Source organism: Cetorhinus maximus, chromosome 8 (genome assembly GCF_964194155.1).
Source record: "Cetorhinus maximus chromosome 8, sCetMax3.hap1.1, whole genome shotgun sequence".
Taxonomy (NCBI): Eukaryota; Metazoa; Chordata; class Chondrichthyes; order Lamniformes; family Cetorhinidae; genus Cetorhinus; species Cetorhinus maximus.
Window position 1 is genome coordinate 14,522,637 of NC_135886.1, and position 20,166 is coordinate 14,542,802.

At 43.4% G+C, this 20,166-nt stretch overlaps 1 protein-coding gene across 2 annotated transcripts in view; it reads right to left on the minus strand.

Moving 5' to 3' along the window:
* Nucleotides 1-1,268: 1,268 nt before the first annotated feature.
* ikbke (inhibitor of nuclear factor kappa B kinase subunit epsilon) overlaps nt 1,269-20,166 on the minus strand; it is a 55,049-nt gene continuing 36,151 nt past the window's right edge. Inside the window, exons 14-20 of one of the 2 annotated variants that reach the window (XM_078546482.1) lie at nt 19,672-19,748; nt 17,725-17,764; nt 16,197-16,298; nt 14,838-14,934; nt 7,517-7,623; nt 4,005-4,076; nt 1,269-2,880 (exon numbers count right to left, since the gene is read on the minus strand). In XM_078546482.1, coding sequence (XP_078402608.1) covers nt 2,850-2,880; nt 4,005-4,076; nt 7,517-7,623; nt 14,838-14,934; nt 16,197-16,298; nt 17,725-17,764; nt 19,672-19,748 — 526 coding nt within the window. In that variant the 3' untranslated portion in view covers nt 1,269-2,849. The remainder of the gene's footprint in view (nt 2,881-4,004; nt 4,077-7,516; nt 7,624-14,837; nt 14,935-16,196; nt 16,299-17,724; nt 17,765-19,671; nt 19,749-20,166) is intronic. The other variant, XM_078546483.1, reaches the window with a different exon arrangement.

Here is a 20,166-nt window from a genome sequence, read left to right on the forward strand (position 1 = left end):
CATTTGGTCAGACAGACGGCAATCCTTTAAAGTTTCTGGACAAATTTTGAGACAGAAGTGCAAGGCTATTCAGATGGACTTTATTACTGCAACTATTTCATCTACAGATTATACACGCGGCTGGATGAGAAAATCTAATTGCAGATGCATTGTCAAGAGTTTGAAGCTTGAAGCAAAACTTGGACATTTAAAAACCTGGACACTGGATTAAAATGATTTCTGTTGATACCAAGGATTTATATGTATTATATGGTAATGCATGCATCTGGTAATATAATAGTGTGAGTTTATAGTTTAAGTATAGGAGGTAGTATAAAACAGATTAAGAAAATGAAGCCTTCTTTTTAAATTATGACAGTGAATTTTCCCGTAAGGAGTGGGCGGGGGTTGGGAGGTGTCATGAAAATATAATTTTCATAGTATTATTGTGATTTATTGTAATAGTGGGGTTTGGATAGTATGTGTCTGTGTGGGATTTAATTGAATTGGAGACAGCTGATTTGGAGGCTTTGAGTCATCAAAGAGGAAGCTAGGTTTGAAATACTAAATATATAAACATGGCTGAAGTTTTAGAATGTGAGGTGTAAGGAAAATTTGCATTTGTTGATAAACCAGAGCAGTTTGAATTTCAAAGAGATGGTAAGATATTATACTTAGCCAGAAGAAGCTAAGCTAAGCAGTGTGTTTATTTTTCCCAAAGGTTACAGATAAAATTAGTAATATGAAAGATTTATATTATGAGAAAAGTAAAGTTTCAAAGACATATCATAACAATGGAATTTGCATTAAAAAGGTAGAAATATGTATAAAGATGAGGGTACGTGTCTGAGGAGAAGGAATTCTAAGATCTAAAACAAGTGTGAAAAGCCTCTCGCCCCTGTGCATCGAGTTGCTGTCTACAGAAACCGAAGCTGAGAAAATTCATTTTGAATTCTCCTATCCAGGCTTTGCCTGGGTCTGTTTAAAGCTATTTGTTTTTACCGTTGCCTTAACGGGGGTGTAACTGGGAGCCAGACTAATTAGGAGTTATTATAGTAGTAATTTGTAGACCTATGTATGTGCTTGAAATCTTTTGTTAATAAATGTTTAATTTAGTTTTGTAAAAAATCTCTAAGTCTTGGTGGACTTATTACTACTGAATTCAAGACACGAACCTTGAAATAAAATACAAATTGCAAAATTGTTGCAAGCTCATGGATTTGATTCGCCTGGCACACATCGTCTGCTGCATCATAACATGGACATATCCCAAAAATGACCAAAAGAGCTAACAGAATAATTGCCTTTATTTCAAAGAGGTTGGAATGCATAAGTGAGGAAGTTAATGCTTCAGTTGCACAGAACCTTGGTCAGACCTAATTTGGAGAACTGCCCTTCAATTCTGGGATCACACTTCAAGAATGATGCATGAGCCTAGGAGGGAGAGCCTTGCACATTCAGCTGAATAATGCTGTGGTTTAAATTATGAGCATAAGGTTGCATAGACTAGGCTGGCATTACCTTGTGTTTAGAAGATTCATCTGATTGAAGTATATTTCCTTGATGGAAAATCCAAAACAAGGGGGCAGAAACTTAACATTAGAGCCAGATCATAAACAAATGAAATCAGGGATCCATCTTTCAAAGGGGAATGGAAATTTGGACCCCTCTCACTCACCAAAAGTGGTGGATGCTGGGAGTCAGTTGGACCTTCTCAGACTGAGGTGGGTAGATTTTTATTGGATACGGGTATCAAAATGTATACCTGGTCTTTCTCCCGCATGCGACCGGAGGAACTATGGGCAGCAAGACTCCGCCGCTGGAGTCTTTGTGGAGTAAAGGTAGGAAAATGGAGTTGAGGTGCAGATCAGCCAGATCAAATTGAATGGCAGAGTAGGAACTGAATGGCCCCCTCCTGTTCCCCAGTGCATTGCTTGGTGAAACTGAGGTGCAAGGGAGATCCCAGGTTAGATTCCTGGTCGGAGTTATCTGAATAACACTGAGGAAGCCGTTAAACCGCTGCGACTGGACAAAACATTGCTCTCCCGTGCCTCCTGCATATGAGCTGGCAGCATGAGAGGATAGGACACAACTGTGATAGCTTCCAGTGACGAATAGCTCTGTCAGTCACTGTCTAAATTTATGCAGAATGACCATGTGAACCTGGCATTGGACAGCAGCCAGGGTCTGTGGATCTGTAGCCCAGCAAGATTCAAGCCCCTTCAGTAGGCATAGGGGGAGGTGATGATTTTCTTGGAGGGTTACTGAGCTTGACTCAATGTTGACAGGAGAGAGAGAGAAGAAGATGGTTCACTGGGGTGCTGATATTGCAGAATCTTTTGTTTGTTGATTACGGATGCAAGCAGCTTTGGTTTAATTTCTACACCATTGTTTCCCGGAGTATTGTGCTGAGAGGATCGAAATTCACAATGTCTCAATCCTGGGGTTACTGGACTACAAACTGAGTCACAAATAAGCACACATACAAATTTAAATCAGAGTTTCCAATGAGATAATACGTGCAAAGATGTAGACTGTGTCTTTGATCAACAGTTTCTACAGATGTTAGAGAGCCAGTTCTACATTTCTCCTGGTTTAATTTTTCCATTAAAGCTGTTGAAGTATAACTGGGAGAGATGTAAAATGAGCTGCTGATTTACTGTTGCTTGTTTCACACAATCACAGGGTCACAAACTACCCCAGGGAGTCTGGATGTTACTTTGCTCTTTAATAAGAATGTCCACCCAGTTTTTGGTGTGATTTCAGCCACAGCATGATTCTACAAATCACATGGCAATGAAATATAAAGTTGCAGCACAAAAATGTCACAATCTCTTCACCTCCTGCATCCCGTCTTCAACAGCCAGGCCTCATACACCTTGAGGCTTCTGAACAGCAAGCCTAGTGACAAAAGCACACTTGGTTACTTCACAGCATTGAACAAAGGAGCGTCACACCCAGCACCATAGTGTGTTATTATATAATAGCATATGTTATTGGATGTAACACTGTTATATGTATATATAAAAGAGTGTCATACCCTGTAACACAGTTTGCCATGCGTATAATATCAGCCAATTGCATTTATGTTACTCCTTTAAGGTAGAAGAATGTCCCAAAAGTGCTTAATAGGTGCGCAGTCAGAAAAACACTTGAGCCAAAAAGAATGGATGACCAAAAGCTTGGCAAGAGGTGGATTTAAGGAGGGGGAGGTGAAGTGAGGGAATTCTAGAGCATGGCGCCTGGGTGGCTGAAGGTAAGGCTGCCGTTGTGGGACAGACAGGTAGGGGCACACAATGGTTGACAGTCAGAGGAACAGAGCATTAAGAGTTTGTTGGGCTGGGGAATATTCGAGATGGGTGGGTGTGGGGGGGGGGTGTGGGTGGGATTGTGAGGGAAGAAAGGCATTAAACATGAAGATGAGAATTTGAAATCGGAGGCATTGGAAGATTGCTTAATAACTTTCAAAAGAGATGTGTATTGAATAAATAATTGGGGGAATATTATTAGCACTGCACGGGGAAAAAAAAGGCTGAGGCATATAACTAATTGGATAGATTGAATAGCCTCATCTGTGGTGTAGCATTCAATGATTCTTTTTTATGACTGGGAGCCAAAACTAACTAATAAGGGCAGGATTGATGGGTGAGAAGGACATGGTGCAGGATAGGAACAGGAAGCAGTTTTGGAAGAGCTCAAATTTGCAGATTGTGGAAGACGAGAGACCATCCAAAAGATTAGTTGAGTTTGGAGGTAACAAGCAAGATGTGGATTTGAGCAGCCAATGAGCTGAGGCACAGGAGGAGTCAGGTGATGGAAAGGAGGTAGAAATAGGCAGTCTGTGAGATAAAGAGGGTATGGGATTGGAAGCGAAGCAAAGCTCAAACTCATGAGACACAGATTGTGAATAGTTTGGTTAAACCTGAGACATTGGTTAGGACTAGAGATAGACTTTGTGATGGAGGCAGAAAACCATGGCTTTAGTCTTCCCAATCTTTAATATATCAAAGAATGGTCTTGTTTACCTTTCGATAATCAAGTTGTTGTGCTCGAGTTCCTGCAAAACACCTTCCATTTCGTGTTTGAGCTGCTTCATCCTGTTAACACATAGATAGGTTCAAAGCTCCTCAACATCGCACCTTTAATGAGTTGTACCATAAATGGCTCCGAACCTTCTTGGACAGTTTGTGTTCAAAGCTCAATTGTAGTATTTTGAGAAGATATAAAACAAAAACTTGCTCGCTTTCTACAATGACCACACGTGCAGTTCCACTTTGCAGGAGACGGTGAGCTAGCTGCTGACTCTTCCACAAATAATGTCAGGACTGTTTATGGGATGTAATTGGGGCAGGCCAATCACAGCAATGTTTTCCTCCTTTTACCACTGCCTTCAGGAAACTGAGCTCCACTGACCTGACAGACCGACAGAGCTTAGCCTCCATCTAATGTCACAGGGCAGATTGCAAAGATTCCGACTAATTTCACGTTGTGTGGCGAGTGGACCATGCTCAGGAGGAAGAGGTGAGTTTGAACCTATGGTTCCCAAGGTTGAAGGTGAACTAGGTAGACCCTGCTCCTTTTTCTCATCTGTGAATACGAAGTAGCTATGTTGCCCTACTGACCTGTGGCATAGGCTGTTGTGATGTTGGTGTGCAGCAATGGGAAAGTTTGGAATTGTAAACTTGTGTTTCAGGTGCATTGCAAAATGGAATGTTAGTCAGCCTGCACTGATACCTGCACAGAGACTGATGCTAAACACAAAGCACTTTTGCTTTGAATGGCTCAGGCAGGTGGTAGGTAGAGAACATGAACTGCCCCCTCAAGAAGGAGACGACATTGGAAGGAGTAGCTGAAATGACGAGACTGTGCTCTCTCCAATCATCCTTCCTTGAACCTGGATTACTTGCTCTTCAGCATAAACGAGTGAAATCCAAGGAATGTATTTGCCCCTTCTGCACCAGAGGCTAAAAGTCTCAGCCTATCACCCTGGTCCGTGCCGAGGGAGCTGATCTGAGTTGATTCAGCAATGTGGGTATCACAATTTGCCTCGGTGCCTATGGCTTGAGTGTGGGGGAGGAAAATCAACCAGGCTCCCTCACCCATCAGCAATATTGTCTCACACCTGGTAACTGTTTGTGTGGCGAGTCACAGGGTGGGGGTGGTATCAAGTGTGACTGTAATGCCCCCATAGGTGGATAGTCACTCACTGTCTAAGCTCAAACGTTAAGAATGGCCATTTGGACAAGAAAATACAGGTGACCCTCACCAGGCTGGGGGAAAGCTAAGGGAAGATTTGATGGAGCTGGTCAAAATCATGAAGGATTGTAATAGGGTAAATAAAGGGAAACCAGAGGCAGGGGGTCAGTAACTGGTGTTTACAGATTTAACATTCCAACAAAAGGTCATCAAGCTGAAATGTTAACTTTGTTTCTGTCTCCATAGATGCTGCCTGACCTGCTGAGTATCTACAGCAATTTGTGTTTTTATTTCAGGTTTAAGATAATTGACAAAATGATCAGGGGCAACATGAGGGGAATCTTTTTCACACTGTAAGTTGTTACGATCTGGAATGCGCTGCCTGAAAGAACAGTGGACTCATTGGAATTCTTTGAAGGAGTAACATGCGCTGTGGATAAAGGGGAGCCTGTAGACGTGCTGTATTTGGATTTCCAAAAGGCATTTGATAAGGTGCCACATCAAAGATTGTTGCAGAAAATGGTCTAGAGGGTAACATATTATCATGGATAGAAGATTAGCTGGCAGGAAACAGAGTGTGCATAAATGGATCTTTTTCTGATTGGTAGGGTGTGATGAGTGGAGTCCTGCAAGGGACTATTCTGGGGCCTCAACTTTTTTACAACTTATTTTAATGACTTACATGAGGGGAGTGAAGGCATAGTAGCTAAGTTTGCAGACGACACAAAGTTAGGTAGGAAAGAATATTGTGAAGAGGACATGAGGTTGCAGATGGATATAGATTGGTTGAGTGAGTGGGCAAAAATCTGGCAGATGGAGTATCACAGAATCACAGAGTGCAGAAGAGGCCCTTCGGCCCATTGAGTCTGCACCGACACGTGAGAAACACCTGACCTACCTACCTAATCCCATTCACCAGCACTTGGCCCATAGCCTTGAATGTTATGACGTGCCAAGTGCTAGTAAAATGTAGGAAAATGTGAAGTTGTTTACTTTGTCAGTAAGAACAAAAAAAACAGACTATTACTTAAATAGAAAACAGCCACTGAGGGATCTAGGTGTTCTAGTACATGAGTGACAAAAATTAGTATGTAGGTACAGCAAGTAATTAAGAAGCTAATGGGATGCTATCCTTTATTACTAGGGGAATTGAACATAAAAGGAAGGATGTTAGGCTTCAATTATACAGGGCATTGGTGAGACCACACCTTGAATATTGTGTGCAGTTTTGGTCTCCTTATTTAAGGAAGGATGTAAGTGCATTGGAGGCGATTCAGAGGTGGTTTACCAGATTGATACCTGGAATGAGTGGCTTGTCTCATAAGGAAAGGTTGGACAGACTGGGCTTGTTCCCACTGGAGTTTAGAAGAGTGAGGGGTGACTTGATTGAAGTATATAAAGGTCCTGAATAGTATTGACAAGGTGGAAAGGATGTTTCCTCTTTTGAGTAAGTCCAGGACTAGGGGACACTGTTTTTAAAACCAGGGGTCGCCCTTAAAGGACAGAGATGAGGAGAATGTTTTTCTCTGCGGGTTGTGTAACTTCGGAACTCTCTGCCTCAGAAGGCAGTGGAGGTGGGGTTCACTGAATATTTTTAAGACGGAGGTAGATTGATTCCCTTGCCTAACAAGAATCTAAGATTATCGGGGGCAGATGGGAACGTAGAATTTGAAACAGACAGATCATCCATGATCCTATTGAATGGTGCAGCAGGCTCAAGGGGCTGAATGGCCTACTTTTCCTCCTTTGTATGTTCATGTGGAAGCAGATTCAGTACTACCTTCCAAAAGGGAATTGGACAAATACTGGAAAAGGAAAGATTTGCAGGGATTATGAAGAAAGAGCGTAAGCTCAGTTGGTTAAATGACTGGAATGTGGCACAGAATAATGCTAACATCATAAGTTCAGCCCTTGTACTGGCTGAGGTAGCTCTTGAGGACTTCCCCCTTGCCTTACCCCAGGGTTTGGTGCAGACTGGTGCCGTTCAAGCTATAACCATCTGTGTGTCTCTCTCTCTACCAGACAGAAATGTTTAGGGTCCCTTGTGGTTTATGGCTAATTATGGACAGAAAAAGATTAGGGTAATGGGACTAATTGGATAGCACCAAAGAGCTGGCACAGACATGGTGGGCCAAATGGCCTATCTGTAGCTCCCTAAGAAGTGAGAGGGTGAGAAAATTAAAATGAATAAACTGGAGGGGTGGGGATCTGGGAAGCAGACAGTGGTGTAGGCACGTATAGGACATAATATTTGGTTTTCTATTAAAATGGGGGGGAAAATTCTGCACAAACTCCCCACTGTCTCAAGTCAGGGAACTCCGTCTGAACAGTCGCGCCCCACCTGATTATCATCTCCATGCATTTCTGTTCAGAGGATTCGGCAGAAGCTGGTACTTTGGTCCCCGTTAGTTGTTCTCCTTGGAGCCTCGGCACTCCCAGGTCTAATATCTGCAATTCGGAAAGGACAAGTAAGTTGTAATTTGTAATTCCTGGAAACTCCTGGAGATTTGGCAACCTGAATAAAGTATTAAAGGTACTCCCAGCTCTTTGCAGTTCTGATCTCTAGGCTCTGTCTGTACAATGTTTTCCTATTTCAAACAAAGAAGCAATTTTCCTAATTTGATCGTGACTCGGGCAGGTGACCATTTTGAAATCGTGGTAACATAGCTCAGCCACCCAGAAAGCATTATCATAACACTGCTGTAAACTGATGGAGTTAGAATAATATTCAGTTTGTGAAATTCCTGAGAAATATGAACATTGGGAGGGTAAACATTCTGATCATTCCTTCACATAAGAAAAACAACCTCAACTGGGCCCCATTTACGACACAGTGCTCTATTAACTCCCAGCTCTACAGAAAGGCATGACTTACTTCTGTTTTAGTAGTAAAGCAGGGGGGTGGGAACCAGAGCAATAGGTCAGCTGGTGAAATAAATGACTGGGAACCAGTGAGTATGGCCAGTAGGACTAAGAGGAAGAGCAGGCAGGGAGAAATTACTGAACACAGTGGGACTGGGGGTCGGAAATGCATTTGTTTCAATGCGACAAGTATAACAAGGCTTAGAGCTTGGATTAGTACTTGGGACTATGATGTTATTGCTATTACAGAGACTTGGTTGAAGGATGGACAGGATTGGCAGATAAATGTTTCCAGGATTTAGATGTTTCAGGCAGGATAGAGAGGGATGTAGAAGAGGTGGGGGAGTTGCACTGCTGGTTAAGGAGAATATTGCAGCTGTACGACAGGAGGACACCTCGGTGGGCTCATGCAGCGAGGCAATATGGGTAGAGCTCCAGAATAGGAAGGGTGCAGTCACAATGTTGAGGGCTTACTATAAGCCGCCCAATTGCTGGCGGGAGATTGAGGAACAGTTATGTAGGCAGATTTTGGAAAGATGTAAAAGCAATAGGGTTGTTGTGGTGGGTGATTTTGACTTTCCCTATATTGACTGGGAATCACTTAGTGCTAGGGGTTTGGATGGTGCAGAATTTGTAAGGTGCATACAGGAGGGCTTCCTGAAACAAAATGTAGATAGTCCAACTAGGGAAGGGGCAATACTGGACCTGGTATTAGGGAATGAACCCGGCCAGGTGGTCGAAGTTTCAGTAGGGGAGCATTTCGGGAAAAGTGACCATAATTCAGTAAGTTTCAAGGTACTGGTGGATAAGGATAACAGGAGTCCTCGGGTTAAGGTGCTTAATTGGGGGAAGGCTAATTATGACAATAATAGGCAGGAACTGAGGAATCTAGACTGGAGGCGGATGTTTGAGGGCAAATCAACAACTGACATGTGGGGGGCTTTCAAACATCAGTTGATAAGAATTCAGGACCGGCATGTTCCTGCTAGGATGAAGGATAAGCATGGCAAGTTTCAGGAACCTTGGATAACGAAGGATATTGTGAGATTAGTCAAAGTGAAGCAAAGGGAAACATTCGTAAGGGCTAGAAGGCTGGGAACAGATGAAGCCCGTGGAGAATATAAAGAAAGTAGGAAGAAACTTAAGCAAAGAGTCAGGAGGGTTAAAAGGGGTCATGAAAAGTCACTGGCAACCAGGATTAAGGAAAATCCCAAGGCCTTTTATACATATGTTAAAAGCAAGAGGGTAGCCAGGGAAAGGGTAGGCCCACTCAGGGACAGAGGTGGGAATCTGTGTGTGGAGCTGGAAGAAATGGGAGAGATACTAAATGGATACTTCTCATCAGTATTCACCAAAGAGAAGGACTTAGCGGTCGATTTGTCTAGGGAAGAGTGTGTAGATAACCTGGATCATGTTGAGATCAAAAAAGAGGTGTTAGGCGTCTTGAAGAATAGTAAAAGGTGGATAAGTCCCCTGGGCCAGATGGGATCTATCCCAGAGTACTGAGGGAGGCAAGGGGGGAGATTGCTGGGGCCTTGACAGAAATCTTTGTATCCTCACAGGCTACGGGTGAGGTTCCAGAGGACTGGAGAATGGCCAATGTTGTTCCATTGTTTAAGAAGGGTAACAGGGATAATTCAGGAAATTACAGACCGGTGAGCCTTACATCAGTGGTAGGGAAGTTATTGGAGAAGATTCTTCGTGACAGGGTTTACTACCATTTGGAAGCAAATGGACATGTTAGTGAGAGGCAGCATGGTTTTGTGAAGGGGAGGTCGTGTCTCACTAACTTGATCGAGTTTTTCGAGGAAGTGACAAAGATGATCGACGATGGAAGGGCAGTGGATGTTATATACATGGATTTCAGTAAGGCCTTTGACAAGGTCCCTCATGGCAGACTGGTACAGAAGGTAAAGTCGCACGGGATCAGAGGTGAGCTGGCAGGATGGATACAGAATTGGCTTGGTCATAGAAGACAGAGGGTAGCAGTGAAAGGGTGCTTTTCTGAATGGAGAGCTGTGACTAGTGGTGTTCCGCAGGGATCAGTGTTGGGACCTTTGCTGTTTGTAGTATACATAAATGATTTGGAGGAAAATGTAACTGGGCTAATTAGTAAGTTTGCAGACGACACTAAGGTTGGAGGAGTTGCAGATAGCGAAGAGGATTGTCAAAGGATACAACGGGATATAGATCGGTTGGAGACTTGGGCGGAGAAATGCCAGATGGAGTTTAATCTGGACAAATGCGAGGTAATGCATTTTGGAAGGTCTAATACAGGCAGGAATTATACATTAAATGGCAGAACCCTTAAGTGCATCGACGGGCAGAGGGATCTGGGTGTACAGGTCCACAGGTCACTGAAAGTAGCAACGCAGGTGGATAAGGTAGTCAGGAAGGCATATGGCATACTTGCCTTCATTGGCAGGGGTATTGAGTATAAAAGCTGGGAAGTCATGCTGCAGCTGTATAGAACCTTGGTTAGGCCACACTTGGAATATTGTGTGCAATTCTGGTCACCACATTACCAGAAGGATATGGAGGCATTGGAGATGGTGCAGGGGAGGTTTACCAGGATGCTGCCTGGTCTGGAGGTTATTAGCTATGAGGAGAGGTTGGAGAAACTCGGATTGTTCTCACTAGAGCGACGGAGACTGAGGGGCGACTTGATAGAAGTTTACAAAATTATGAATGGCATGGACAGAGTAGATAGTCAGAAGCTTTTTCCCAGGGTGGAAGAATCAATTACATGGGGACATAGATTTAAGGTGAAAGGAGAAAACTAGAGAGGAGATGTGCGGGGCAAGTTTTTTACACAGAGGGTAGTGAGTGCCTGGAATTCGCTGCCAGAGGAGGTGGTCGAAGCAGGTATGATAGTGGTGTTTAAGAGGCAGCTTGACAAATACATGAATAGGATGGGAAAAGAGGGATACGGACCCCGGAATTGCAAAATGTTTTAGTTGACGGGCAATATGATCAGCGCAGGCTTGGAGGGTCGAAGGGCCTGTTCCTGTGCTGTACTCTTCTTTGTTCTTTATGGGGGAACAACTACTGTTTTTTGATAAAAACAAAAAACTACTGCAGATGCTGGAAATCCAAAACAAAAACAGAATTACCTGGAAAAACTCAGCAGGTCTGGCAGCATCGGCGGAGAAGAAAAGAGTTGACGTTTCGAGTCCTCATGACCCTTCAGCAGAACTGAGTAAAGTTAGGAGAGGGGTGAAATAAAAGCTGGTTTAAGGTGGTGGTGGTGAGGGGGGGGGGGGGGGGGGGCGGAGAGAAGTGGGGGGGGTGGTGGTGGTTGTATGGACAAGCAAGCAGTGATAGGAGCAAATAATCAAAAGATGTCACAGACAAAAGGAACAAAGAGGTGTTAAAGGTGGTGATATTATCTAAGAAAATGTGCTAATTAAGAATGGATGGCAGGACACTCAAGGTACAGCTCTAGTGGGGGTGGGGTGGAAAGACTGACAGGTTATTACAGTTATAGATTTTAACAGCACCTCATCTTCCGACTAGGCACTTTACAGCCTTCCGGGCTGAATATTGAATTCAACAACTTTAGATCTTAAACTCCCTCCCCCCATCCCCACCCCCTTTCCGTTTCTTCCCCCTCCCTTTTGTTTTTTCCAATAATTTATATAGATTTTTCTTTTCCCACCTACTTCCATTATTTTTAAATCTATAACTGTAATATCCTGTCAGTCTTTCCACCCCACCCCCACTAAAGCTGTACCTTGAGTGTCCTGCCATCCATTCTTAATTGGCACATTTTCTTAGATAATATCACCACCTTCAACACCTCTTTGTTCCTTTTGTCTGTGACATCTTTTGATTATCTGCTCCTATCACTGCTTGCTTGTCCCTACAACCACCCCCCACCCCCAACTTCTCTCCCCCCACACCCACCCCACCCCCCCACCCCGGCCAACTTTAAACCAGCTTATATTTCACCCCTCTCCTAACTTTACTCAGTTCTGCTGAAGGGTCATGAGGACTCGAAACGTCAACTCTTATCTTCTCCGCCGATGCTGCCAGACCTGCTGAGTTTTTCCAGGTAATTCTGTTTTTGTTACTGTTTTTTGATGCTGAAAGGATCACTGTTCAAATCCATATTTAATGTTTTCTAGACTCCAAATAAGCACTCAAATGGTTTTATTATGAAATTCTAGAAAGCTCAAAACACTTCACATTCTATTGCATTGCTACGGTATAGGATGTTGAATCCAAGTATAACATTTTGTTTTCTGATGATCCACCTATTCCACTTTCAAACTCTCGCAGGAGCCACTCCTGTGTCTGTCTTGTATGTTTCATAGGATATTTATATGCTGAATTTCCCTCCCTCATTGTTCCTAAGCTGCCTTCCATCCCCTGAGTACACTGGCAGAAAATAAAACTTACCTCACCATTTCTCAATCTCACTCATTATTTCTCAGGACCACAGAATCACAGAATCACACAGTGCAGCAGAGGCCCTTCGGCCCATCGAGTCTGCACCGACATGTGAGAAACACCTGAGCTACCTACCTAATCCCATTTACCAGCACTTGGCCCATAGCCTTGAATGTTATGACGTCATCCAGGTACTTTTTAAAGGATGTGAGGCAACCCACCTCCACCACCTTCCCAGGCAGCGCATCCTAGACCATCACAACCCTCTGGGTAAAAAAGTTCTTCCTCACATCCCTCCTAAACCTCTTGCTCCTCACCTTGAACTTATGTCCCCTCTTGACTGACACTGCAACTAAGGGGAACAGCTGCTCCCTATCCATCCTGTCCATGCCCCTCATAATCTTGTACACCTCAATCAGGTCGCCCCTCAATCTTCTTTGCTCCAACGAAAATAACCCAAGTCTATCCAACCTCTCTTCATAACTTAAGTGTTTCATCCCAGGCAACATCCTGGTGAATCTCCTCTGCACCCCCTCCAGTGCAATCACATCCTTTCTATAATGTGGCGACCTGAACTGCACACAGTACTCCAGTTGTGGCCTCACCAAGGTTCTATACAACTCCAACATGATCTCCCTACTTTTGTAATCTATGCCTCAATTGATAAAGGCAAGTGTCCCATATGCCTTTTTCACCACCCCACTTACATGCCCCTCTGTCTTCAGAGATCAATGGACACACACGCCAAAGTCCCTTTGTTCTTCAGAACTTCCTAATGTCATGCCGTTCATTGAATACTTCCTTGTCAAATTACTCCTTCCAAATTGTATCACCTCACTCTTTTCAGGGTTAAATTCCATCTGCCACTTAACTGCCCATTTGACCATCCCATTTAAATCTTCCTGTAGCCCAAGACACTCAACCTCACTGGTAACCACCCAGCCAATCTTTGTGTCATCCGCAAACTTACTAATCCTCCCCCCACATAGTCATCTATGTTGTTTATATAAATGATGAATAATAGGGGACCCAGCACAGATCCCTGTGGTACGCCACTGGACACTGGCTTCCAGTCACTAAAGCATCCTTCTGTCATCACCCTCTCTCTCCTACAACTAAGCCAATTTTGAATCCACCTTATCAAATTACCCTGTATCCCATGTGCATTTGCCTTCTTTATAAGTCTCCCATGTGGGACCTTGTCAAAGGCTTTCCTGAAATCCATATAAACTACATCAACTGCACTACCCTCATCTACACACCTGGTCACCTCCTCAAAAAATTCAATCAAATTTGTGAGGCAAGACCTCCCTCTGACAAAGCCATGCTGACTATCCCTGATCAAACCTTGCCTCTCCAAGTGGAGATAGATTCTCTCCTTCAGAACTTTCTCCAATAGTTTCCCTACCACTGACGTGAGACTCACTGGCCTGCAGTTCCCTGACTTATCTCTATAACCCTTCTTAAATAGCAGAACCACATTAGCTGTTCTCCAGTCCTCTGGCACCTCCCCTGTGGCCAGAGAGGAATTAAAAATTTGGGTCAGAGCCCCTGCAATCTCCTCCCTTACCTCCCTCAGCAGTTTGGGACACAAATCATCCGGGCCTGGAGATTTGTCCACTTTTAAGCCTGCCAACACCTCCAATACCTTGTCACTCCCTATATCAATTTGCTCAAGAACCTTGCAGTCTCTCTCGTCCCGAGTTCCATACCTTCATCCTCTTTCTCTTTGGTGAAGATGGATGTGAAGTATTCATTCAACACTCTACTGATGTCCTCTGACTCCACCCATAGATTGACCCTTGGTCCCTAATGGAACCTACTCTTTCCCTGGTTATCCTCTTCCCATTGATATACTTATAGAACATCTTGGGATTTTCCCTACTTTTACCAGCCAGAGCTTTCTCATATCCCCTCTTTGCTCTCCTAATTGTTTTATTAAGCTCCACTCAACAGAATTCTTCACCTCCCTCCATCTTTCCTTCCTCCTGTTTATTTCCAGTGCCCAAATCAATTGCTGTCTTGCCCAATACTCAACATTGAGTAAGAATTTACCTGAAACCTCCTGGTTTGTAGAAATCAGAACCACACAGTTCTGAAGAAGAGTCATAAGGACTCGAAACATTAGCTCTGTTTTTTCTCTCTCCACAGATGCTGTTAGACCTGCTGAGTTGTTCCAGCATTTTCTGTTTTTGTTTCAGAACCACACAACACTGCGCTTGATCACTCATCATCTAAGCAGCAAACGTCTTTTTTCAAGAAAAAACTAAGGAGAAAAAACTGTTTTGTCTATTAAAAGATTTGATTTTGAGCAGTACAATTCCTGTCAAAACATGTCCGCCTTCAGACAGGACAGTCCTTTAATTTGTCTTTAAAATTAATGTTTTCATTAGGGTCATGAAATGTACCTTATTCAAATGAGCTTCATAGTTCTCCAGATCCTCACCAAGTTTCACACTCTGGTTATTTAAAGATCTCAGTTGCTTTCTGGTCTCACAGGCTATCCTGTAAAATGCGATGTGATTACAAATCCAATTAATCCGTTCATTCACAAACTCTTATTATCCATCTCAATATTCTTTCTCACCTCTTTAAAAAGCTCTTTGCCAGCTTCCCAATCCCTACAGTAGCAAGGAGACATTTCATTTTGTTCATTCTCAGGATCTATGCTGCTGGCAAGGCTGATGTTTATACATAGTGTCACACTGGGTAAGATCAGCAGGTTTTCCCTAAACCCCCACCTTCTCCACCCACGAGTGAACAAGTTGGCTTTTTGCAACAGTCTCTTTTACTGACACATTTCCAGACTTTTAAAGCTGAATTCAAATTCTTAACCTGCCGTGTGGGACTTGAACACATGTTCTCTAGATTGAGTCCTGCAGCTTAACTGTTAGGGGACAGGTTGGCTCATGGTTCAGAATAACACCGACAGCATGGGTTCGATTCCTGCTCTGGCCCAGGTAGACCTGGAAGGCAATGGCAAGCCACTGCTGACAAAAACTGTCAGGAAAATAGCTCAGGATCAAGCACCAGCTGACAATGAGCCCAAGGACCTACCTTTGGGAAGAGCACACACAACATGACAATGTAACTGCTACACTACCGTGTGGCAGGGATTGGCTCTCATGTCAGTCCCAGGATCACTCCTTCCCCAAGCATTTGATCACTTGTCCTAATATCGCTTTGTGTCTTAATATTAAATTTTGTCTGATTACATACATGAAGCACCTTGGGATATTTTCTTATGTCAAGGTGTTATTTAATACAAGTTGTTGTTGTTTATCTTAAATTTATTATGTTGCTCAGTCACAGAGCCAAATATCTCCCCAACAATGGACTTCTGAAGCTGTAGAGAAAAGTAACCTATTCATCCTCGGCTTTGCAGAATTAATGAAGATGTCTTCTCTTGTACTCAAGCTTCCAAGCAGTGAGCTTTCAATGCTTTTAAAAAAGTACTCAAGAACAGGCTGCAACAGTTATCCAAGCCACATTCCGTTTTTGCCCCAAATAGTCATTAGTCATCCAACTGGTCATCAGCTACTGTCAGAAACTAACCCCCAAACTAATCCTCAGGCACTAACCACAAATGGTTCTCAGTTACTAGCCAACTGGTCCTGAGTGACCTACATCTGTTCTAAGCCAACTACCCTACCAACCTTCAGACACTTATCCCTTCTGGGCATCAATCTTCAGGCCCTCCATCATTATCTCCCACAGACACAAACCAGCCCTCAGTCACCATGTGCCAGATAGTCTTGGTTACATACCTCATCCAGTCTTTGGTAGAGACCAACAGCTTCAGATATTTCTGCGCACAATCCTCCCTGACTAACATCTGTACCTTCTTTGCGTGCATTCCCATTTTGATCCTGGAACATCAAAGGAATGCAAGATGTCCATAGGTTGGGCAATATAAACTCAGGTGAAAGTGAAAAGTTCAGAGTTCAGGACACCAACAAAATTGGAAAGTGTTGAAATATATGCAAGAAGGTTTTACAATGAGTAGGTATTATACAATAATGTTTTGCAATCTTAAACACCTTACTTAATCTAAATCCCTCTGTTTACTTTTTCAGGTACCCATATGGAAGGGAGATAAAATAAATTATGGATCAAACCTTTTATAAATCACTGGCTAGGTCCCAGCTGGTCCAATTCTGGGCTCCACGCTTTAGGGAGGATGTCAAGGTCTTGGAGAGGGTACGGAGGAGATTTACCAGAATGGGACCAGGGATCAGGGAGTTCAGTTAATGAGGAGGGACTGGAGAAGCTGGGATTGTTCTCCTTAAAGCTCTCCTTAACCTTCTCTGCTCTACTGGAGGTGTTCAATATTATGGGGTTTTGTTATTTTCTTCTTATTGATACTATTTCCACTGGCAGGAGAGTCAATTATCAGAGGACACAGATTTAAGACACTTGGCAAAAAGTCCAGCAGATGAGAAATGTTATTTTTTAAAATATATTAAAAAACACAACGAGTTGTTGTGGTATGGAATGTTCTGTCTGAAAGGCTGCTGAAAGCAGATTCTATTGTAACTTTCAAGAGAGAACTGGATAAATATTTGAAAAGGAAAACATTGTGGAGCTATGGGGAAAAAGCAGGGCAGTGGGGCTAATTAGATAGCTCTTGCAAAGACCTGGCACAGGCACTATGGACTGAATGGCCTCCTCTGTGCTATATCATTCTGTGAACCTTGCCATTCTGCCACTAGCTCTGAAAATTGCTAAGGTTACCATGGGTCACTATGGCTTCTGCAACAGGCAGGAGTTTGAATTTATGCAACATCTCACTGCAGTAATGTCTTATGGAGGCAAATTTTGCAGTGAATTTGCGCACAGCAAGATCCCATGAATAGAAATGAAGTTAATAACTAGTCCATCAATTTTTTAAGTAATTGGTTTGAAGGAAAATCATTATTATAATTGCTTCACGCGACCTTTAACACACAGCTGAATCACAGAACAACCTCTGTTTAGCATCTCATCAGACAGATGGTACCTCTGGCAGTGTGGCACTCCCTCAGCCCTGCACTGGAGTGCCAGCCAAGACAATGTACATAAGTCCTGGGATGGGATTTGAACCCATGACCTTCAGCTTCAGAGGCAGAAGTGCTATCCATTGAGCAAAATTTACACTTTTAAACTTTGTTTTATTCGTTTATGGGATGTGGGCATCGCTGCCTCAGCCAGCATTTATTGCCCATCCCTAATTAAGAGTCAACCACATTGCTGTGGGTCTGGAGTCACATGTAGGCCAGGCCAGACCAGGTGAAACAAATAATAAAACAAACTTACTTCTCAAATTTATGGATTTGTTCCTCATTGTATGAAAGTTCTGAAAAAAGCAAATATTGGATGGTTAGGCCACTGTAATTTTCAATGCTTAATGCAAGCACAGCTTGCTTCTAATATGTAGGGATCATTAAACCAGGCTCCCACTGTGATCATTCACTGACTTCCAGCTGGGAGGGCACACGTGTGGGTGTTGAATAAAAACCAAGTTTAGGTTTGGGGTTATGCCCTGCTCCCCTCACCACCCCAACCATCCCCCACCCCCAGTCAAACAGCCATCAACCTGTCTTCTAAATGACACTTGGATGATAAGGGAAACCAGTGCTGTGGAACTGTACTCAAGTATGAGCCTTCAGGGTGAATTCGGGGATGGGATGGGGTGGGAAGTGGGGAGGGGAAGGAGCTGATGATAAAAAAAACTAAAAGAGAAATGGTTGTGAAAAAGACTTGCATTTCTCATTTCCAGGACATCACTGCAGGATTTCCCCAGGGAAGTGCCCTTGGTCCAACTATCTTCAGCTGCTCCATTAGTCAGCTTCCTTCCATCATAAGGTCAGAAGTGGGGATGTTTGCTGATGATTGCACAATGTTCGGCACCATTCGCAACTCTTGATACTAGTGCACATCCAAATGCAGCAAGACCTGGACAATATCCAGACTTGGGCTGAAAAGTTACAAGTAACATTCACGCCACACAAGTGCAAGGCAATGACCATCTCCAATAAGAGAGAATCTAACCATTGCACCTTGACATTCAACAGTATTACCATTGCTGAATCTCCCACTATCAACATCCTGGGGGTTACCATTGACTAGAAACTGAACTGGACCAGACATATAAACACTGGCTATAAGGGCTGGTCAGAGGCTAGGAATCCTATGGCAAGTAACTCACCTCCTGACTCCCCAAAGGCTGTCCACCATCTACAAGGCTGAAGTCAAGAGTGTGATGGAATATTCTCCTGGGTGAGTGCAGGTCCAACAACACTCAAGAAGCTTGACACCAAAGAGAACAAAGCAGCCTGCTTGATTGGCAGCCCCCATTCACAAACATTCACTCCCTCTACCACCAACACACTGTGGCAGTGGAGTGTACCATCCACAAGGTGCACTACACAAGCTCACCAAGGTTCCTTCAACAGTACCTTCCGAACCCACAACCACTATCATCTAGAAGGACAAGGGCAGCAGACACATGGGAACACTACCACCTGGAAGTTCCCCTTCAAGTCACTCACTATCCTGACTTGGAAATATATCACTGTCGCTGGGTCAAAATCCTAGAACTCCTTCCCTAACAGCACTGTGGGTATACCTACACCACGTGGACTGCAGTGGTTCAAAAAGGCAGCTCACCACCACCTTTTCAAGGGCAAAAAGTTTATGGGCAACCAATGCTGGCCTAGCCAGCTACACCCACATCCCATGAATTAATTTTTAAAAAGCACCTTTCAAAACTTCAGGATTGTCCCAAAGCACTTACAACCAATGAGTACTTTTGAAATGCAGTCACCGTTATAATGTAGGACACATATCAACCAATTTGCACACAGCAAGATTAACGATGAGCTAGTTTGGTTTTAGTGATGTTAGGTGAAGGAGAAATGTTGGCTAGAATTCTGGAGTGGCGTATTTTGCTTTTCTTTGACATACACAGGATCTTTTATGTTGACTTGAGTGGGCACAAAGCACTTGGTTTCATGTCTCATCTGAAAGGTGGCACCTGTTAGTGCAGTGCCCCCTCAGTAAACCACTGCAAATATTAGCCTGGACTTTGTGCTCAAATCTCTGGCATGAGACTGGAACCCACAACCTTCTGACTCAAAGGAGAGAGTGAAGAGTATAGTCACTAGTTGGCTGTGTGTCCAGTTGTGGCTACTGAACCACTTTTGACACTATCACATCTCCAGTGTAAGTTGAGTATTAATCAGTAATGAATTGGACCCTTACTCATTTTCAATCTGTCCTTTCTGAGCTGGTGGTGAATAGCAAATACTTTGTCCAGTAAAACTTGCACTTTTCCAATTCTATAAAATAATTAGACAACATAAATATTAATTATTCCTCATTTTCATCTGTTCTTTTCATTTTTCATTTTCATCTCTCCTGCTTTCCTGTGTTGCTCGGGTCTCACTCATTCTCTATGTACCCGTTCAGATAGTGAATGTTGGCTGGGTTGTTAGAACATCACAGCCAAGGTGACCCTGTCCTTACCTGACATCGACATAGAAACACGTCCTCGCCTAAACATGGATGGCAATCAAATAATGAATAGCATTTCTACAGCGACTTTTGTGACATCAGGATATCCCATAGAGCTTTACAGCCAATGAAGTACTTTTGAAGTGTAGCCACTGATATGATGTGGGAAACGTGGCCACTAATTTGCACACAGCAAGCTCTCCTGCAAACAATAATATGAGAACGGTTTGATAATTTGTTTTA